General features: G+C 33.6%; 1 protein-coding gene across 1 annotated transcript in view; it reads left to right on the forward strand.

Moving 5' to 3' along the window:
• Positions 1 to 19,550, forward strand: part of LOC148947182 (general transcription factor 3C polypeptide 1-like) — a 193,899-nt gene that overhangs the window by 125,567 nt on the left and 48,782 nt on the right. The window contains exons 15-17 of the mRNA XM_089096918.1: positions 547 to 661; positions 2,566 to 2,800; positions 11,427 to 11,621. Coding sequence (XP_088953044.1) covers positions 547 to 661; positions 2,566 to 2,800; positions 11,427 to 11,621 — 545 coding nt within the window. The remainder of the gene's footprint in view (positions 1 to 546; positions 662 to 2,565; positions 2,801 to 11,426; positions 11,622 to 19,550) is intronic.

Genomic DNA, 19,550 nt, shown 5'->3' on the forward strand with positions numbered 1-19,550 from the left:
TCTGTACAAAAATGGAGGTTTTGACGTTTTGTTTTATATTTTGTCCTTTTTTTAGCGTGTTCGTGCCTCAAGTTCGACAGTTCGGTGGAAAAATTTTGCGACAGCTCGGTGAGCCCACAGCTCGGTGGGCTTTTAAAAATTGAGTCGGTTTTTATTGCAATTTACACGTGTGATAAAATAGGACACGGGTATGTTTTTTTTTTCGAAAAGTATTCGTGAATTCTCACTATGTTTAATGAAATTAATTCTCACTATGTTTCATGAAATTCTTACTTTTTATCTTCGAAAACAGAATTTTTTTTTTTTTTTTGTTGCTTTCTCCTCTGTCTAGTGTTTCCTTTTCTACCTTTATTGTTTCAAGGACGCCAGAAAGCAACTTAATATTATAATTTTTTTCCAGCCTCGTTCATTACGGTCTTTTCTGTGTCGAAAAAAAGCAGTTTATCGAAGTCAAGCTTCTGTCGAGAACCCTGAAGCCCATAGCTCTGTGTATATTGTTCCCTTCCATACTATGCATATATGTATATATTTATATATCTATTTCAGGCAAACCTGCTTACAGATGAATTATCATGTGATCCAGAAATTATTGAGAAATACCCGCCTATCGCAGATTTTCAAACGAAAGTCGGTGGTATAGAAAAGAAAAACCAAGAGCTATGTAAGTTATGTGTTATACTAAGTTCATAAGCAGCAAATAAAAATGGTTGCCGAGCCTGAGAAGGTCAATCTGGAAAGCATTTCATTTGAGCTCCTTTTTCATATAGATTTTTTTTTTTTTTTTTTTTTTTTTTTTTTTTTTTTTTTTTTTTTTTTTTACATATAGAGTAGACAACTCTATTCTTGAGTAAAATTCATCAACTAAGGAATCAGTTATTTTTTTTTCTTTACTAAAGTATTTTACTTTTATGTTTTCCTTTCTTTTTATGTAGAAATAACAGAAGGCTTTGACTTTTTCTGGGGGAGGGGGTAGAAAAGAAAAAACAAAGAGTTGTGTAAGCAGTGTTTTATGCTAAGTTCGTATTTGGTAAGAAAATGCGGCTTCCAAACGGTCGGACGGTTAGGGAAAGCGGTTGGTTAATCTAGGGAGCGTTCCAGTTGCGCTTCTTTTCTTCAAATACAAAAAAAGCCTAGCTGGCCGTTGTTTTCTCTCTGTTTATATCTATTTAGTTATCCGTTTCATTTTTGAAGAAAATATATTAACAGTGTTTTTGTAACTAAAGTTTTTTTTTTTGCCTGTTTTCTATTAGGTATTTTTATTCTTTTTCCTTCTGCTACTAATTTTATTTTTGGTCAAATTTCAGCAACTATAACAAATGGCTTTTTTTTCTGGAGTAGGGACGGGGGGGGGCGGGTTGTTAACCATACTTTAAAAATGTATATTTAGACTCAACTGTTAATCTAATATACACATAGTTCATCCTCATCACTTACAAGTTCCATCTCCAGTTCCTTTTCCACTTTTCTTCTGACAATTTCCCTTCTGATTCCACATCAAATAAGAACATCTAATCAAGCTAACAGCCCCGTATAAATAATATACTAGAAATCTAAAAAATATTTTTTCAGATATATGTTTTTTTTGTTTTTTTTTTCAAGTTTTCCTAATAGAAAATTGGATTTTCCGAAATGTCTCCGAAAATTAATGGTAACGAATTAATTTAATGTTATCAATTAATTATCACCATTTTATTAATTTAATTTGTTCGTTAATAATTAATTAATAACGAAATTACATTAATGACACGATTATTAGTATTTCGTTTTAACATTCGTGTATTTTGTGAACAGTAATTGTAGGGGAGTTTCCGGGAAATTTAGGAAAACCCAAAAAATTGGGGCATCATGAAAGCACTAGGCTCATAGATTGTTTTGCCAGTGTGTGTGAACTTCCATTTTCTTGGCTTACTATAACAAAATATTTATAAGGTTTTTAATATTGGTCCAGCATTGAAAAACTGGGGGAATGACTTATTATTTTGGAACTTTCAATCATTTATATATTTTAAACATAATAAATTTAATTTCTGCTCATTTAAAATTAACCTAGAAAAAGTTGTTGGGACAAAGTTAAAATACGAATTAAATCACTTGACTATATAAAAGCGCTTTTTTTTACCACCTGGAACAATTTTCAGGAGATATCGGTTGAGAATCATTTTTTCCTTTGAGTCAGCTCTTCACTGCACAGTTCCACCTAAGGACCGAAGAGCACTAAGTGGTGTCAGTTTCTTGGCTATGGTTACTTATATGTTATCTACGTTCAGGGGGATAGGAGAGAGAACCCCCCCCCCCATGAATTATGTAAATTTTAGGGCTGCATGTGTGATTTTTGAGGCAGTTGCTTTTGCTCCCCTACCCCCATTAGCCGTCAAACTTTTTCCACTTTGCTGTTACTGATATTCATTTTTTAATAATTTGGTTTTTATATGTCTTAATAACGGCTTTAGAAATTAGTACATGGACCATTTGCTGTCCTTTTAGTCGCAATTTGGATGTTACTGCTGCATTGTTATATAGACTTGCACTAATTTGTTTCTTTTTTTGTTTTCTTTTTTTACCTAGGTCGCCGTTTCAAAGATCTATTCATTGATCTCTATTCGAGACTAGAGGATCGCCCCATATCAATGCTTACAATGCTCCTGGGTAGCTCCGTTTCTCTGCCGAACACACTTCAGGGATTCTATAATCGCTATGAAATGTTCATTCCCATCACTCGTTCCTTATATACTCACCAACACCAGGAAGTTAGAAATGAGTATGATGTGACCCAATTTTCTCTTCAGAATGTGATTTTCAGGTAATATTTTTAATATACTGCTACTGCTGCTAACATTAATTTGCTGGAGCACATAGTCCGAGGCAATAGCCACCTACGTTCCTCTTCCACCCCAGTCTTTTCACAGCTTTATTCTTTTCTTCTCTCATTAAATTACAATTTTTTTTTCTTTTGATCACCTCCCCATTCAAAGACGTTCTGCTTTTGGCTTAACCCCAGGAGGATGGCCGAAAGGCACTGTTTTTGGGAACTTATCTGTAAAACGGGAATTAGACATCATGTCTTCTTGGGTTGCAGCCCTGTAACTTGGGTCGAATCCTGTATTTCGCGTAATTTATTATGTATTGTAGTAATATTATTTCATAAAATATTACTAGAATTAATATTACTTCAAGAATTCTGTAATCGCTATGTTCACTCTGGTCACTTGTTACTTATGTACTCATCAAAACCAGGGGTAGGATATGAGAAATGTGATACAATTTTCTATTCAGATTGTCATTTCAGCTAGTATTTTTAATATGCTATTGATTGCAGTAGCGCCAGGCTGCCTGAGGCCGCAGCTGCGTGACTTCTTTCTACATCCCAATATGTTCACAGTTTGACTTTTTACTCCCTTTATGAAATTCAAATTTTTTTTAATATCTTGATTTTGACTTATTCTCACGAATTTAAAGACGTCCTACTTTTCCCTTAGCCCCAAATAGAAGATAAGATAAAATATTTATTTCAAAAAATGACTATCACAAGCCCCGAAGGGCCGAATTCGCATTTCGGGGTCATATAATAAAAAAAGACATAAATAGCACAACAACTAAAAAACTGGCTAAACAATGCAAAAAACAACAATATCAAAAAGGCAAAGCCATTCATTAGTCTAACAAAAATTGTCAAATGTAAGAAAGTTAAAAAGGCACAAATTAAAACAAAACCAAAAAAAAAAAAATTGAGATAAAAATAATGTTAAAAAGAGATTATATAAAAAGGGGAGGGAACGGAAGAGCAAAACTTACACCAGCATGGGTATAAACAGTAAAAAAAAAAAAAAAAAAAAAAAAAATAGTTGTTTATTTGATAAGTAATGAAGGGGACAAAGGTTTTTTCATATCTGGAGGTTAAACAACGGATGGGGGACAAGATAGGGATAGGTTCAGATACAGTACGTGGCAGGCGGTGTCTGGATGGGGAGTGTCTTTTAGGGAAAATGTTTTCCGTGCGAGGGTTTATTATTGCATTTTTTGCAAAACGGAGGCACAGCGTTCCTCTCCTGTGCTCAAGAGTTTCCAGCTTGGCCTTTTTTAGAAGGAGTGAATATGGTACAAAAGTTTCTTTAAAAATTATTCTTAGGGCTCTTTTTTGAATAGATTCAATTTTATCTGATTCATCACGGGAGATGCCAGGATGCCAAACTGGACAAGCATATTCAAGATTCGGGCGGACAAAGGAAGTATAAATCCTTAAAGAATAGGATAGGGGGATGTTATATTTATTCAAGAGCTTAAGGAGAGACATGGACGCATTAGCTCTACGGACAATATCTTTCACGTGGATATCCCACTTTAAATTAGAGGAAATTGTAACCCCAAGTAATTTAAAGGAAGACACAGAAATATCAGGGGGTATAGGGTCAAGGAAGGTGGGAATAGATTTCAAGAAATTTATCGTAATTATATTTGATTTAGTGGAATTAACTTTCATATTTAGGTTCTTAGCCTCATCCAAAATGTGGGATAGAATTTCAAGGGGGTCACTTTTAATATTCCTGTGACATACTTCGAGGATCGTGAAGTCATCCACGTATTTCCACCTATGGGGGAAGTCCTTACCAATATCATTAATCATGACTAGAAATAAAAGTGGTCCCAATAAGATTCCTTGAGGAATTCCACAATATATAGGGAGGGGGTTAGAGAAAATATTTTTGTATTTAACAAATTGGGATCTATTTGAAAGAAACGATATAACAATATTTACTAACAGAGGATCAAGATTAAAGTTAACCAGGAGTGAACGAATTAGGGTGGTGTGGTCAACCAGGTCAAAAGCTTTTTAAAAGCTTTTGACCTGGCGAAGCGAAGGCCAAAGCATGATTTTTAGCATTTTATCATCCTTCACCCGTAAAACGTGACCTAGCCATTTTCCCTTTATTTCATTGTAACCCTAGAACCTGGGATCGAACCAAACATTTGGCATAGCTTTTTTTGAAATATCCGGTCAGTCAAATGAGTACCTAAAACTATTTTTTTGACATATCGTCTTGATAACAAATCTGAGGCTAGTATTACAAAATACAAGTCCAATAGTTACTTGCGTCAACCTTTTGAAGCACAAGCTTTCCAGACATATACAGACAATTTGTATATCGTACCTCCTAATGTCCTAATCTTTGTTTCAGTTCTTATCTTCCTGTTCTTCCTAACTTTCGAACGAAGAAAATCATGCTTTTTTCAATATGAGTTTATGTATAGGGATTATAGACAGACTGTAATTTCAGTGTAGGCATTAGAATTTAAGGTACAATATTATTATAAAAAAATATTATTTCGAGTATTTCATTATATTATTTATTAACTGTAGGTCGGTATTGTATATTATTTTTACTCATACCTGGTCAGTGATTAAAGAGTATGTTAAAATGCTTAAAGAAAAGAACCTCAAGTTTGTCCCTGAGAAAAAGAGAAGAAAAGACCTGCACTATGTATTATTACCTTCTATTAACATTCTATTAAAATTCTATTCTATTAAATATTAAAATATTATTATTAAATATATTAATTATTAAATTTATTGAAAAATCTATTAAAAAATATAAAATCTATTAAATATTAAATATATATAATTCTATTAAAATTCTAAATTTAGTTATAATAACCTAAATGAATATGCTTATTCTATTCTTTTTTTTCTTTTTTTTTTACTTTTGCATTAAGTTAGCTAACAATAAACCATCCATATTAATTACGGTGGCAATTTGGTGACATACCTGATGACATACCTGACATACTGATGAAATACCTTACATATTAGAGAGAAAAAGGGTTTTATTAAAAAAAAAAAAAAACACATTAACTACAAAACCCGAAGTTTATTAAACTTCTATGGGCAGACATCACCCTTTACAAAACCCTACATACACAATTACTACCAGCCATTCTTAGCCCCCCCCCCCCCGAAAAAAAGGGCAAACGAAATAATAATAATAAAATAAATAAATAAAAATAAACGAAATAAATTAATATGGATGACATACCTGACATACTGATGACATACCTGACATACTGATGACATACCTGATATACTGATGACATACCTGACATACTGATGACATACCTGACATACTAATGACATACCTGACATACTGATGACATACCTGACATACTGATGACATACCTGACATACTGATGACATACCTGACATACTGATGACATACCTGACATACCTCGTTTCGATGACGAAGTTCAACAAAATTGCAGCTTAACCTTATCCTTGCGATTATAGTCTTCAGAAATCCTTAAACATCACCTTTGGCAACAAGCAATTTTGCGAAATATTTAGCCGTTACATTTACGTCAAATAAGTAAAAGCGATTACGCAAAAACAATTTTTTGAAATATGGCGAAATATTTTGCGATTTGCAAAATATTTACTCCGCTTGTTTTGATTTTGGACTTCCATGTTTCAACATTCACCTAGTAATGAATAAATTGAGAAATACATAAATGCCAACATTAGTGGGAACCCAATGCCAAGTACAAATTATTACTTATCTTCTCTTGGCTTAGAATACTTGTTCGATCACTGAAGACCATTCCTATAATGACCTCTGAACGATCACAAACCGTAAGTATTGAAGCATTTCTATATCCGGGAAGCTATGAGGGAGAAGGTTTTAGGTAGCTTTGGCCCCAGGACCCTGCTTTAGGCCTTTTAATTACGCTCGCAAGAGCTTCTACGAAAGATCACCACGTCAAAAGGGGTATATCACTGCTATAATTATGAAGCTGAGGGGAGGAGCTATGAAGGCCCAAGTTCCTAATTTTGGCCCTCAAATTATGCACACCAGAATCCTTTGATTCTTCGATTCAGATAGATGAACAAGCCCATGTATTGAAATACTTCTTAACCGTTTTTTATATTTGCCGTGGTCATCCCACAATGATCCCTCAACAATCACAGGTAAAATAAGCCACATCACGTCTATATTTATGAATGAGGGGGTAGGGGGCTGGCACATCAGGCTCCTGCAATAATGTTGACCAAAATACGTGCACGGTGCTAATTTCGTCAAGGGATAACATTCCCACCATTCCAATAAAATATATCTTTGAGTTTAAGTAATCTAGGGCCCTTGTCGCGGGGGCTAGTGGCAAATATGTGCCTGAATTCTAATTTTACCCTTGTATGTGTAATTAGTATCTTCAAAATCATTAAATGCAAGCTTTTATGGATGTTAAACACCGTTCATATTGTACCATATATACTCACCATGTTTTGCTTTTCAACTTTGAACTATACTGCAATTTTACCTTGTAGTCAAAAAGCTTGGAAATCCTTGAATACAAGCTTTGCTGGAAGTAGAAAGCCATTTTCCAAGAACGTAGGGTACATACTATGTTTGGTTTTAGGACACGTGCCCGTAATTTTAGCCTCGCTATGGTAATTGGTAAGCCAGAAACCCTTAAAGTACCAATAAGATCTAAAGAAAAACAAAAAAATTCATTGCCCATCGGGCCAATATTAGGTCTATTCATACCTGAAAACCACAATTTTCTAATATTTTTCTTTCGATTGTTTCAAATTATGAAGTTTTTAGGGCAGCACCTCATTCAGTCAGTGTTGTCATGTTGAACCATTGAAATAAATGAGCAAACTATTTAGTTAAAATTGACAATGTTTTTTGTCCGTAAAAATCTGTTGATTCTCAAAGACAATTGCGCCTACGTAGGAAAACTATACCATCTTTAGCTACCCCCCCCCCTAATCTTTTTTTATAATGAACCAGAAACCTTAAATTAATAAGTTTGGTGGACTGGCACACCGTTTGCGAAGTATTAACTGTGGCTGCTTACTTTGGATTTCTTTGTAAATAAATTGTCAAATCAACAAGATGGTCAATATATCCATACAATCTGTAATGAAAATTGGAAGCCATTTGTGAGTATATGTTTATACAAATGTTGTTGACATCTGTGGTGTTGACACAACACCACAAAAAGGTTACATAAATTTTGTATTGTAATGTCGTAGTAAATTACATGTTTCATTCCCTCTCGTTTGTGAAACATCATGTCAAATAATTTTAAAATAATTTAAAATAATTTTTAATAATTTTAAAATAATTAAAACAAAATTGTCAAATAATTTTAAAACCTAAAGGGACACAATCCGTATTTCGAGTTATCACAGCAATTGAAAGGGTTTCCTTAACCTTAAAACTGAAGAAACTCGCTTTAATTCTTCTAATTGTTCTTAATGTTCTAATTGTTCTTCTAATTTAATTCTTCTAATTGTTTAAAATATAAGTAATTCATAACACGGATATCGCCAATTTATTAAAATAAAACAACAGTTAATAGATTTATTAAAAAAAAAAAGTAAGTACATCATCTTCCTTTGTAAGGCCCTAAAGGCCCAGTAAAAAAGCTGTGACCGTAAAAAGTGCAACTACTGACACTGTAATAAAAAGCTGCAAGAAGAGGTGCGAGAAAAGAGAAACTTATACATTCAATACCAGATAGTAAGAAAGAAAGAAAAATTATTCAAAGTTCTGAGAATTTATAACTATTGTTATTTTAAGTTGTTAAAGAGTGACATGATCAGATATTCCAAACAATGTAACACGAAAAAAAAACCTGTTTGCATTTGCTTGTTAAAAAATGAGGCAGATAAAGCCTTGGTTGTCTATACCGCTGTCGGTAGAATATTGTTCAGTTGGAAGAGGCAGTAGATATTTTTTCAGCATTAAAACAGTCTGCCATGACCTATGTAGGTCACGCTATATTGATGATGCTGATTCAAGGTTCTTTATTATAATATACCAATACATTACACAATTTTACACATTTTTCCTGTTGGCGGGGAGCAGAGCTTGTATACCAACGAAAAAAAAAAATGATATATCATATTACTGAAGCAAACACAAATATTCTTGCCTAAATTTCTTATTAAAGAAATAACAAGTGCAGAAAGATCATATCCAAATAATCACAAAAGTAATGAAAATAATAAATAAAAGACACCGTCCTTCACCAAAATAAGTTTTTAATTTTTAAAGCATTGAATGAACAACGTTCGGATCCGAGATCTAATGGCAGTAAGTGACAACATTACATCTATAGATGCAGCAAACTTGGAACAAGTCAATGGAACTATATACCCCGCTGTAAGTCTTGACCTCTCACATTTTGGCAAAGGGATTAATAGACGAGACCCAGATCGAGTAGAAATGGGCATTTTGGGACAAAAAGAATACAGGTGATAAAATAATTTTTTTATCACATTTCACATGTGATAAAAATATTTAGGAAGAGCTCCACGGTCGAATTTAACTTTAAACGAAAATAAAGACGATTGGACACTAAGGCTCACCGGGAGAATATCTGCAATATTATATAACGACTCTGTAATTGATTTATTTGACAAAAGGGAAGGAGACGGTAGAAATGACTTAAGGACACGAGCAGCCTTATTCTGTATCTTTTGAAGTGGAATAAGATTAGATTTAGACGTATTTAGCTAAACCAATCCTGCATAATAATAATGTGATTGTACTAAATTAAAATAAAGTAACTTAAGTGCGTAAGGAACTAAGTTTTTCAACTGGTTCAGAATTTCTTTTTCATCATATACCATAAATACATCTTGGCCAATCGTTTCACTCGGTTGTGAAGACTTCTTATGTTTCCCAACTAACGAATTAATTAGCCTACATGTTTTTTTTGGCTACCTTGTGATTGCAAATCTGAGCCTTAGAATACATCTTATTTGTATTCCGAGTCAGTTTTGATAATGTGTTTTTATAATTAAAAAAAATTGATTTATTCTCCTGATTCGGTTCTGAAACATATTTTTAAATAACAGATTCTTTACCTGATTGATCTCAAAATACCTGGCGAAATCCATATTTTCTACACTTACGAGACACGAACGGACATTCTTCGTTTAAAGCATTTTGAAAATTTTCGAGGAACCTCACTTTAGACTCTTTGGTGCACTTTGATTCCAGAATATAATTCCAATTCATTCCTGACAATTTATTTTTTAGACTAATTAACTTTGCTAAACCTCCTCTTTCTAATATTCATAACATTTTAGGGCAATAATTTAAGTATAGATGAGACTACAATACAGGGGTCGCTCTCATCATTTAGAAGAACACGTGTTTGAGAAAGGCTAATTGAAGTAAAAAAAATATCTAATAACGTTGCAAATAATTTACCCTTTCACCGTTACTAAGAAAGGGTCGACCAATTTTAGTTTGGTGTTTTTTATTTTAAGGTTGGGTTTTTATATTTTTATCAGTTTTATTCTGCACTGAGGACGGTCAAGCGGAGGTCTTGACCGAAATATTTGCATAATTTTTCAATTTTTTCACTGGCTGTTAATTGTCCTCGTTTTCTTCCTTTTTTCGCGATTTTATGTTTTATAACGTTGCAGTTTGCTCTGCTGTTTTTTGTAGGAATTCTACATGATGGAACTAACGATTTCGTAAAATTTAGGCGCAGAAAATCACGCGACTTTTCTTGGATGTACTGATTACGCAGCTCATAATTGATATTATTACAAGACAGGATATCCAAATTAAAATCCCCCGTAACCAAGACCATATCTGCATTTTCATCAATCTTTCCTAAAAACAGTTCATAATTCAAATTTCCGAGACAGATGCAGAGGGCGGCCGGTATATTACAGATTTTTTTTTTTTTTTTTGTATTTACCATAATCTCAATCGCCGACTCTCAAAGATGATTTACTTGTTAAAACTAGATAACACATTTTTAATTACCCACGGGATCTCATTTAAAAAAAAAATAAATGCTAGCCCCCACCTGATCTTTCATCAGTATCATCAAAATGCCAAGAACTAAAGCGACTTAGTGAGAGTCAACATTAGAAACTTTTCGGACGACGGAAGTAGCATAAGTTACAAATAACGGTAAACGATAAAAATTGTAATGCTAAAGATCGGGAAGTTTCCTTGGTTTTTTTGTGACATATATTTTGTGAAAAAAATAAAGGGTGGATTTGCAGCTTTCAACACAATTTAGCTAGGATAAAAGTGAATACATCACTTGATGCCTCTTCTACAAGATGCGCTATTTTTAACATTACCACTTTTTTTGTTTAACGTTATTTTTAACGCACGCTACTTCGTTGTCCAAAAACTTTCTAATGTTGGCTCACGCTATTACGCCGTAGCTCCCGCCATTTTGATGATGCTGATAAAAAGTAGTGGGGAATTCTTAATTTACAGAAATTGGACTTCTAGAAGATACGCCATTTTTAATAATACTACTTTTGTGGTTTAACGTTATTTTTAACATACGCTGCTTCGTTGTCCAAAAACTTTCTAATGTTGATTCGAATGAATTCATTGAAACTATTTTAATGATTTCTTCTATTTTACTAATGCAAGCTAATGTTTCAGCACTTACATGAATGCTGACAAGATGTCCCGAACTTGTCAACTTTTAGACATCTGTCGACTGCATACAGATGACGTGTTGCGAGAGGCTTTCAATACCTTTAAAGCTTCTGGAGTTCTCTCAGCAGTGAAGAAAAAGAAAAGGTCAGATAAGACTGCTGCACTTCGTGCTAATATGGACTACAGACTGTCAGTCAGGTAGAGTATTTGAATTTATTGTCAATTTGTTTCAATGCCTCCAATATTCCTGAATTTTACAGGGTTTCCCCAAGGGAAACCCCAAGGGTTCTCCGAAATTTCCTCTAAAATTGAAGTTTGTAAATACACGGATGTTCGCACGAAATAAAAACTATTAATTTTTGTTTATGTTAATTTTTGGAAAATTTTTCAGGAACTTGATTTTCTTTTGCAGAAGTTAAGGAAAACCTGAAAATACCCCAGGATAATCTCTTAGTTTGTTTCTTCGCTTTTTTTTTCGCAAAGTATAATTTGGTAAGTTTTGTTTGCGTTAATTTTGGGGGAGATTTCGAACAACCCGATATCCTTTCCCAGAAGTTCGCTTAACCCTGAAAATTTCTCGGTATAGTGTCAGTCAGTTTGCTTCTTCGTTGCTTTTTTTTTTTTTTTTTTTTTTTTTTTTTTTTAATAGTACTTATTATATCGAGTTAGAAACTTTGAATATGTAAATTTCTCAAAAAAAAAGGTTGCTGTAATATGCGAAATATCTCAATATGAAAACATTGATAAAAATTATATATATATATATATATATATATATATATATATATATATATATATATATATATATATATATATATATATATATATATATATATATATATATATATATATATATATATATATATATATATATATATATATATATATATATATATATATATATATATATATATATATATATATTATGTTATATATACTATATACTCTATGTTTAATGCATATTTGTTAACATGAGTAAGTTATTAATTTTTTTTTTTGTATTCCATTGTGGGTTTTTATTTGTCAATTTGACGCCCAATTTGATTTCATTAAATAAATTATGATTAAATTTCCGGTGCCATTATATTTTTATTTTCTTCTGTGCAAATTTTTCGATTATGTTTTGTGATTTTAAAGTGAAATTTAATTTATTATACTTGCAATTAGTCTCCCCCCCCCCTATGTTCTATCCCCCTTGTCTTGTGTATTATTAATGAAAAAATTATTTTTTGTTTTTATAGATGAATTTTTTTCCCCGTTCCTAATGATATATTTGTAATTGAAGAATTTTTTAATTTGTTGGAAATATTTGCGCACCTTTAGGAAACGAAAGGGATAAGGAAGGTGATGCATGGTTAGAAAGGTCGTATGGGCTCAGCGACTAAACCATAAGCAAAGTATTGTTCTGTTAATAATAGCGAAGTTAATTTTGAGTTTCTTATTCTTAGTTCAAGAAGTAGTTAGACAATTAATAGATATATTTAGCCTCAGTGTTTATCTGTGTCAAAGATTGAGTCACCGTAAGATACGGCCTGTAACTCTTAGTTATGGATAATATATTTCAATCTCCTTCAGCACCTCAGAAATTAAAGGAATTAGAGAGTAATAAAATAGATTTTGCGTGTAGATATAATGATGTTTCGAGTGGAATTTCGGACCTGGGTTGCGGTATTCGCTTGCAGCTCGAAGATTCAAATTATGTTTTACCGTGTGAAATTGGTCCTATATGCCGTAAACCTGGCAATTTTTTCAATATTTTTCATCTGAATTGCCCAGGTCTAAAATCAAGTTATAGCTTTATTGAAGATTTAACTAATATTTCTGTTTTTCAGGTGATAGCTTTAACTGAGACATGGCTTAATGTTCATAATTCAGAGTTGTTTGGTCTAGAGAAATATAATTTTTACATAAAAAATACGAATTACGTCAACATGGTGGCCTTGCCGTATGTATTAGATCCGATATTGAAGTGACCATTCGGAGCGATTTAACTATTCATAGGGGGATGGTGTCTGAGTCACTGGTGCTCTATCTGTGTTTAGGTAATTATTCTTGCTACTTAATAGTTCTCTACCGCCCACCGACTTCCTCATATAATGAATTCTTTGATCTTTCGGAGGAGCAGCTTGATAAGATGCCTGTGAATCTCCCGTGTTTTCTTGTGGGTGATCTAAACGTTGACCTGATTGAAATAAATGCAAAGAGCAGCCGACTATTGAATATTTTCGTCTCATTTGGATTACTTCCGTCAATCAACATACCTACGAGGGTCACGGATACATCCGCGACATGTCTTGACAATATATTCTCTAATGTTAACCCTGATTCCCCCGTGTTATTGTTAGTGACACTTCTGACCATTTTGGTGTGTTTTCTAGACATGCTACTCCTCTAGGAAATAGTTGTAGGTTAATGAATGAATTTTCTTTGCATTATGTGAATAAAACAATTCTCTTGCGTTATAAGAGTGTTTTATCTCAAATGAATTGGGTTAACATTTTAAAAATTGCATATGATAATGAAGAGAGATTTAATTTGTTTTATCAGATTATCCAAAGTGATTTAGAAAAGCACTGTCAAAGGAAAAAAGGATGGTGCAAGACGACCCCAAAAACGTCCTGGATTACTGAAGAGATTTAAAATTGATGCGTACTAAGAGACCAATCTTACAAAAAAAGATCAATCACAAATGTGATATAAACGAGGGAATATATAATAATTATTGCAATGCTCTGAATCGATTATTAAGAAAAGCAAAAAGAGAATTTTACTCGAGGAAGTATCGGGATGTCCGGCAAAAACACGGCGCATGATTAAAGAAGTACTTCAGCAGCCAACGAAAACGATCCCACTTGAATTAGTTAATGTTAGATGATCCAAGCATTTTTGACTACCTTGGTCATTATGAATCTGAGGTTTCAATGTATTTAGCATCTGTATCATTAAGTGGGATGAAACAGATCATCTACAAAATGAAAAGTAATGCCTCTGGCAGTGATGTTATATCATTAAGAGTGGTTAAATTTATTCTGCCACTAATTCAGAAGTTATTTTTGTCCATATTTAATTCTGCATTAAAAGAGGGTTTCTTCCCGTCTTGCTTTAAAGTAGCCCGTGTTATTACTGTTTATAAGGGTGGTGAAAAAAATAATTTAGGATACCATAGGCCAATTTCTGTTCTTCCTGTACTATCACGTGTTTTAGAGAAGTGCTTTGCTGCCCGTCTTTATGCATAATTAGAGCGTCATAATGTGTTAAATCCTACCCAATTCGGATTTCGGCATGGTTACACAACAGAACAAGCGGCTGCACAGGGTTTTAGCAATATTTTTAGATATAATTAAAGCTTTCGACACAGTAGATCATCATCTCCTACTTCTAACATGTAAGTTTTATGGCATAAGAGGTCCTGGGATTAACTTTCTACGTGTATTTTTAGCAGGGCGGTTGCAGTATGTTCAGATTGACTCAAAGCGTTCATCAAGCTTTCCTATTACATGTGGAGTTCCACAGGGCTCTGTTCTTGTACCGCTATTATTCCTAATTTTTGTAAATGACCTAACTCAAACCATATCTAATATAAAAAACAATTTCAGTGAATTATTCAATGATCCACAAGAACTGACAGTACCGATGTTTGCTGATGACAGGTCGCTTGTTTGTCTCGCAAGAACTGAGAAGGGATTACTTTAATTACAACATCAACAATCGTTGGACAGGGTTTCAACTTGGATGCGCGTAAATAAACTACAAGTTCACCCGGCTAAGAGTAGTTTTATCATATTCTCAAGAACAGTTACATATTATCCATGGATTTTCCGATTAAAATGCAGTTATGGCGAGATTGAAAGGAAGTCTTGTGTCAAGTATTTAGGTATTACACTTGATGAAACTTTGTCGTTTAGGAAACATGTTGGGAACACGTCAGAGATTTTATCACGGAACATCGGAATCCTTAGAAAACTCGCACACTTTGTCCCGCGTCGCATTTTAAGGTTTTTGTATTTCTCGAAAATACATCCATATATTTTATATTGTTCTTCGGCATTGTTAGGGACATTTTCGTCGCTAGCTAATCCAATTCAAATTCTCCAAAATAATGCGATCCGTTTACTTTGTAATAAATCTTATAGTGATTCTGTGAGATTGGAGTACACAAGACAAAACATTTTACCAGCTGCTGGCTTGCGGTATTTTTATCACCATTTATTTATGTTCAAGTATAATAATAATAATCTACCTTTATGCTTCTCAGGCAAGTTTAGGGTTAGGTCTGGTTGCCACAATTATAATACTCGAACAAGCAAGACACTGTTTGCTCCAATTGCCATTACTGCAAGGTCTAAGTTCTCCTTTATTTATCGAGGAATAAAATTGTGGAATACTAATGATAAGACAATTAATGACAACAAGTTTTGAAGAATTTAGAAATAAAGTTAAGGAAAAAATGTATTCTAATTATGAGCTTTAAATTATTATTTGTCATTTTTATTTGTATTTGATTTATAAATTTATGGATTAGTAATAATATGATTATTAATGGTATTAAATGGTTTGGAAAAACTTAGAGGTGAAGTCAAGGAAAAAATGTATTCTATTAATGAGTCCTAATCTATTATTGTTTTTTTTTTTTCTTCTTCTTCTTTTGTTGTTTGAGGTGTGTGAAGGAGTATAGTGGATTATTTGGACTGTTTTTCTTTTTTTTTGTCGTTACGGTGACTCCAGTAGTAACTCAGCAAGGAATTATGTATTTTATTTATACACACACACACATATATTTTTTTTTTTTTTATATTATCAGTATTTCTGGTATGCTTAATTTTTGCTATAAATTAGTACTAAAATTTTCTCCTTTTTTTCTATTCCTGGCACGCCCCTAGGACAACTTGCCTTAGCAAGTTCATGGGCAGGCTAGAAGATTTAGTTGAAAGACTTGTTTTTGTTTTTTTTATGTATTATATATTTACATATGTGTATGCATTTTGTCAAGCTCTATTTTTTTTATGAATGATAAACTAAACTATATATATATATATATATATTATATATATATATATATATATATATATATATATATATATATATATATATATATATATATATATATATATATATATATATATATATACGACAAGTTCAACTTCCATTTATTTTCATAAATAAGAATAACAAAAAGAATATCCCAAAGGGCTCAATGGCCCGTTATTCGGGAAACGACATAGAATAAAAGACTAATATTAAAACTTGGCATAAACAATACTAAACTATGTCTAATTTTTCAATCTATAACGAAAAGAAGTCAACTCACCGACAATCCACACGAAACAGCGACCCTCCTATCACCCGACAATAAAAAACAAAATAGAATTATCTACGTCATCGAGGATCCAACGCCAACAAATCGAAACAACCACCCCCCCCCCCCAAAAAAAAAATGAAAACCATAAAATACTAAAAATTATTTAATATTTACCTATAATAAGAAACTTTTAATCTATCTCTTAAAGGAGCCAAGTGTTCGTGACTGCCGGATCTCAGCAGGAACCAAGTTCCAAGCACGTCCCACAGTCACGACCAGACCAAAGTCTGAACGAACCGAGGGAGTAGTCGGAATCATCACATCCTCCCAGTTTCGAGCTGTATGCAAATTTACTTCCCCTACTAGTTTAAGTAGTCCAGAAAAACAACATGGGAGATCTTCGTGGAAGAATTGTATGAAGATAGAGATATAAGATAGATATCTTTAATCTTAAAGAGATCAACAGGAGTGTGTGTAATCGAATGGAGAACTCGTACCGCTTTCTCATAAAGAACATGAACAGGAGCAAGTACAGAAGGAAATGTAGACATCCACACAGACGAACAGTAACATATATAAGGGAAAATGAGAGAGAAATATAAAAGACGGAGAATAGGAAAAGGAAATAAAAGCTTTAATTTTCGGATGATTCCAAGTCCACGGGAAATTTTCACTCTTATTACTTGAACGTGCCACTTAAACGATAAATTTTTATCCAAAAGAACTCCCTGGAATCGCACATATCGATCCGGGGGGCGAATTATGGAGCCTCTTGGTGTAGGAAACTCAAGAATTGTGGTGCAACTCACGCCTGTACGGGAAAAAATAAGAAGGTACGACTTTTCTACATTTAAAGCTAGATTTATGTCAAACCAATTGCGTATCTTCTCAGTCACTGCTTGAAGCTTTAGAATAAGGGATGACTCATCCGGAGCTGCAGCAACTAGAGTAGTGTCATCTGCAAATGCTACCATTTCTTCTCGACTATCAGATGTGGACGCCGACATAGTCTGAGAGTAACATTTGTGACATAATCCACAGAAAACATTGGTTATTGGGGTGTTAAGAAGTCGGTAGAGGTCGTTCACATAGATCAGGAAGAGGGTTTGCCCAAGAATAGAACCTTGGGGGACTCCGTATTCAATTGGAACTTCCTTGTCTGTATCTTCCATGGCGATTGATCTGTCAGTGAGGTATGAAGAGAACCAGGATAATGCTTCCCCACGCGCACCATGATGAGAAAGTTTACCAATCAGGATCTTGTGTGTAAGGCTGTCAAAAGCTTTCTTTACATCAAGAAAAATGGCTGCAGGAATAAGATTATAATCTAAAGATCGTCGGATAAACTGAAGAAGTTTATTACAAGAATATTCTGTAGAATACTTTGCGCGAAACCCAAACTAATGTTGATGGAAATAAAATTTTGCTTCAAGAAATCTCACCAGACGTTTGAGCATTGGCCTTTCAAATATCTTAGAGAACACTGACAAAAGAGAGATCGGCCTATAGTTCCCAGGATCCTCTTGGTAACCTCCTTTAAATAGAGCTATCAGATGCGTCAATTTAAGACGTTGGGGAAATACTCCTAGTTGAAATGACCTATTAATCAAATGACAAAGTGGGGTGATAATCGATGGAAGGATATGTTTAATTACTTTTGCAGAAATTTTGACAAAACCTGCTGAAGAATTTCCTGCACCGTAACGTTCTCAAGAACCATTGATTTCAATCACGGGGGGCCTAGGAACTGCTTCCAAGTCTGTGACAACGAGCAGTAGGGAGCGGTCTTGGCAGTTTTTTTCCCTATATTCGTAAAGAATTTGCTTTTATAATGTCGTACTTGGCCTTTTTCTGTGATAAGTTGATCGTCGACAATGAGAGACTTCGAAAGACCTTCTAGTTTTCTAGTTGGCCGACTAACTTCCTTAATCACGTCCAACGTCTTCCTCTATCTTTTTACCGTAATCAACAAATCTCTTTGTAAAATATACTGTTTTAGCTCTCCGAATAATTGATTTCCGCATATTACGGTACAACTTAAATGCTTCTAATTTAGCATCACTTGTTTTTGTACAAGGCTGCAAATGGCAAATGGTCGGAAGTATCAGAAAGCAGTAATTCGTTCTTAATTCGAGTGTAGTGATGAAAAAATATTGTCAATTAATGTTGCTGTCTGGTTAGAAATCCTTGTCGGTATGTTTATTCAAGGATCTAGTCCATACGAAATTAGTAAAGACAAAAGATCAGAAGCCTGTCTAGATGACAGTTCCGCAAGTTCAAGGTTAAAGTCGCCCGTCAATACAACTTCGGATTTTTCAGCCAAAAACTTTTCCAAGAACATCTTCTAATGTTTCTAGAAATTGAGTTGTAGATCCACTTGGAGAACGATATACTTCGCCTATTATTACCCTTTCCTTAGCAATAGTTGGGACTTCTATAAAAAGTGACTCAAATTTGTTTAATTATTTGTACATAAATCATGTCTTAGTACAGCCTGAAAATTATTTCGGATGTAAAAATTGAGTCTACCTTTTTGGGCCGTCTTGCGGTTAAGAAATATCGACATATAACCGGGAATATCAAAAAGTACCTGATCCTTCTCGCTCAAAAATGTTTCACAGAGACCGATAATTGCTGGGCACGAATTCCTACATAGTAATTGAATATCATCAAACGAAAAATTTAGGTCCTGAACCTTTAGATGCACAACTGGGAATGCTTCATCCCAACAAGTTCCGGAGTCCCAAAATCTCAGCCACAAACACACTATCAATAATATTCTCGAAATTTTCGTAGAAATTCATATTGGGGGCTTTACCAACCGGATT

Source organism: Artemia sp. Qi Xiang Cuo, chromosome 11, assembly GCF_049724085.1.
Source record: "Artemia sp. Qi Xiang Cuo chromosome 11, ASM4972408v1, whole genome shotgun sequence".
NCBI classification, from domain to species: Eukaryota; Metazoa; Arthropoda; class Branchiopoda; order Anostraca; family Artemiidae; genus Artemia; species Artemia sp. Qi Xiang Cuo.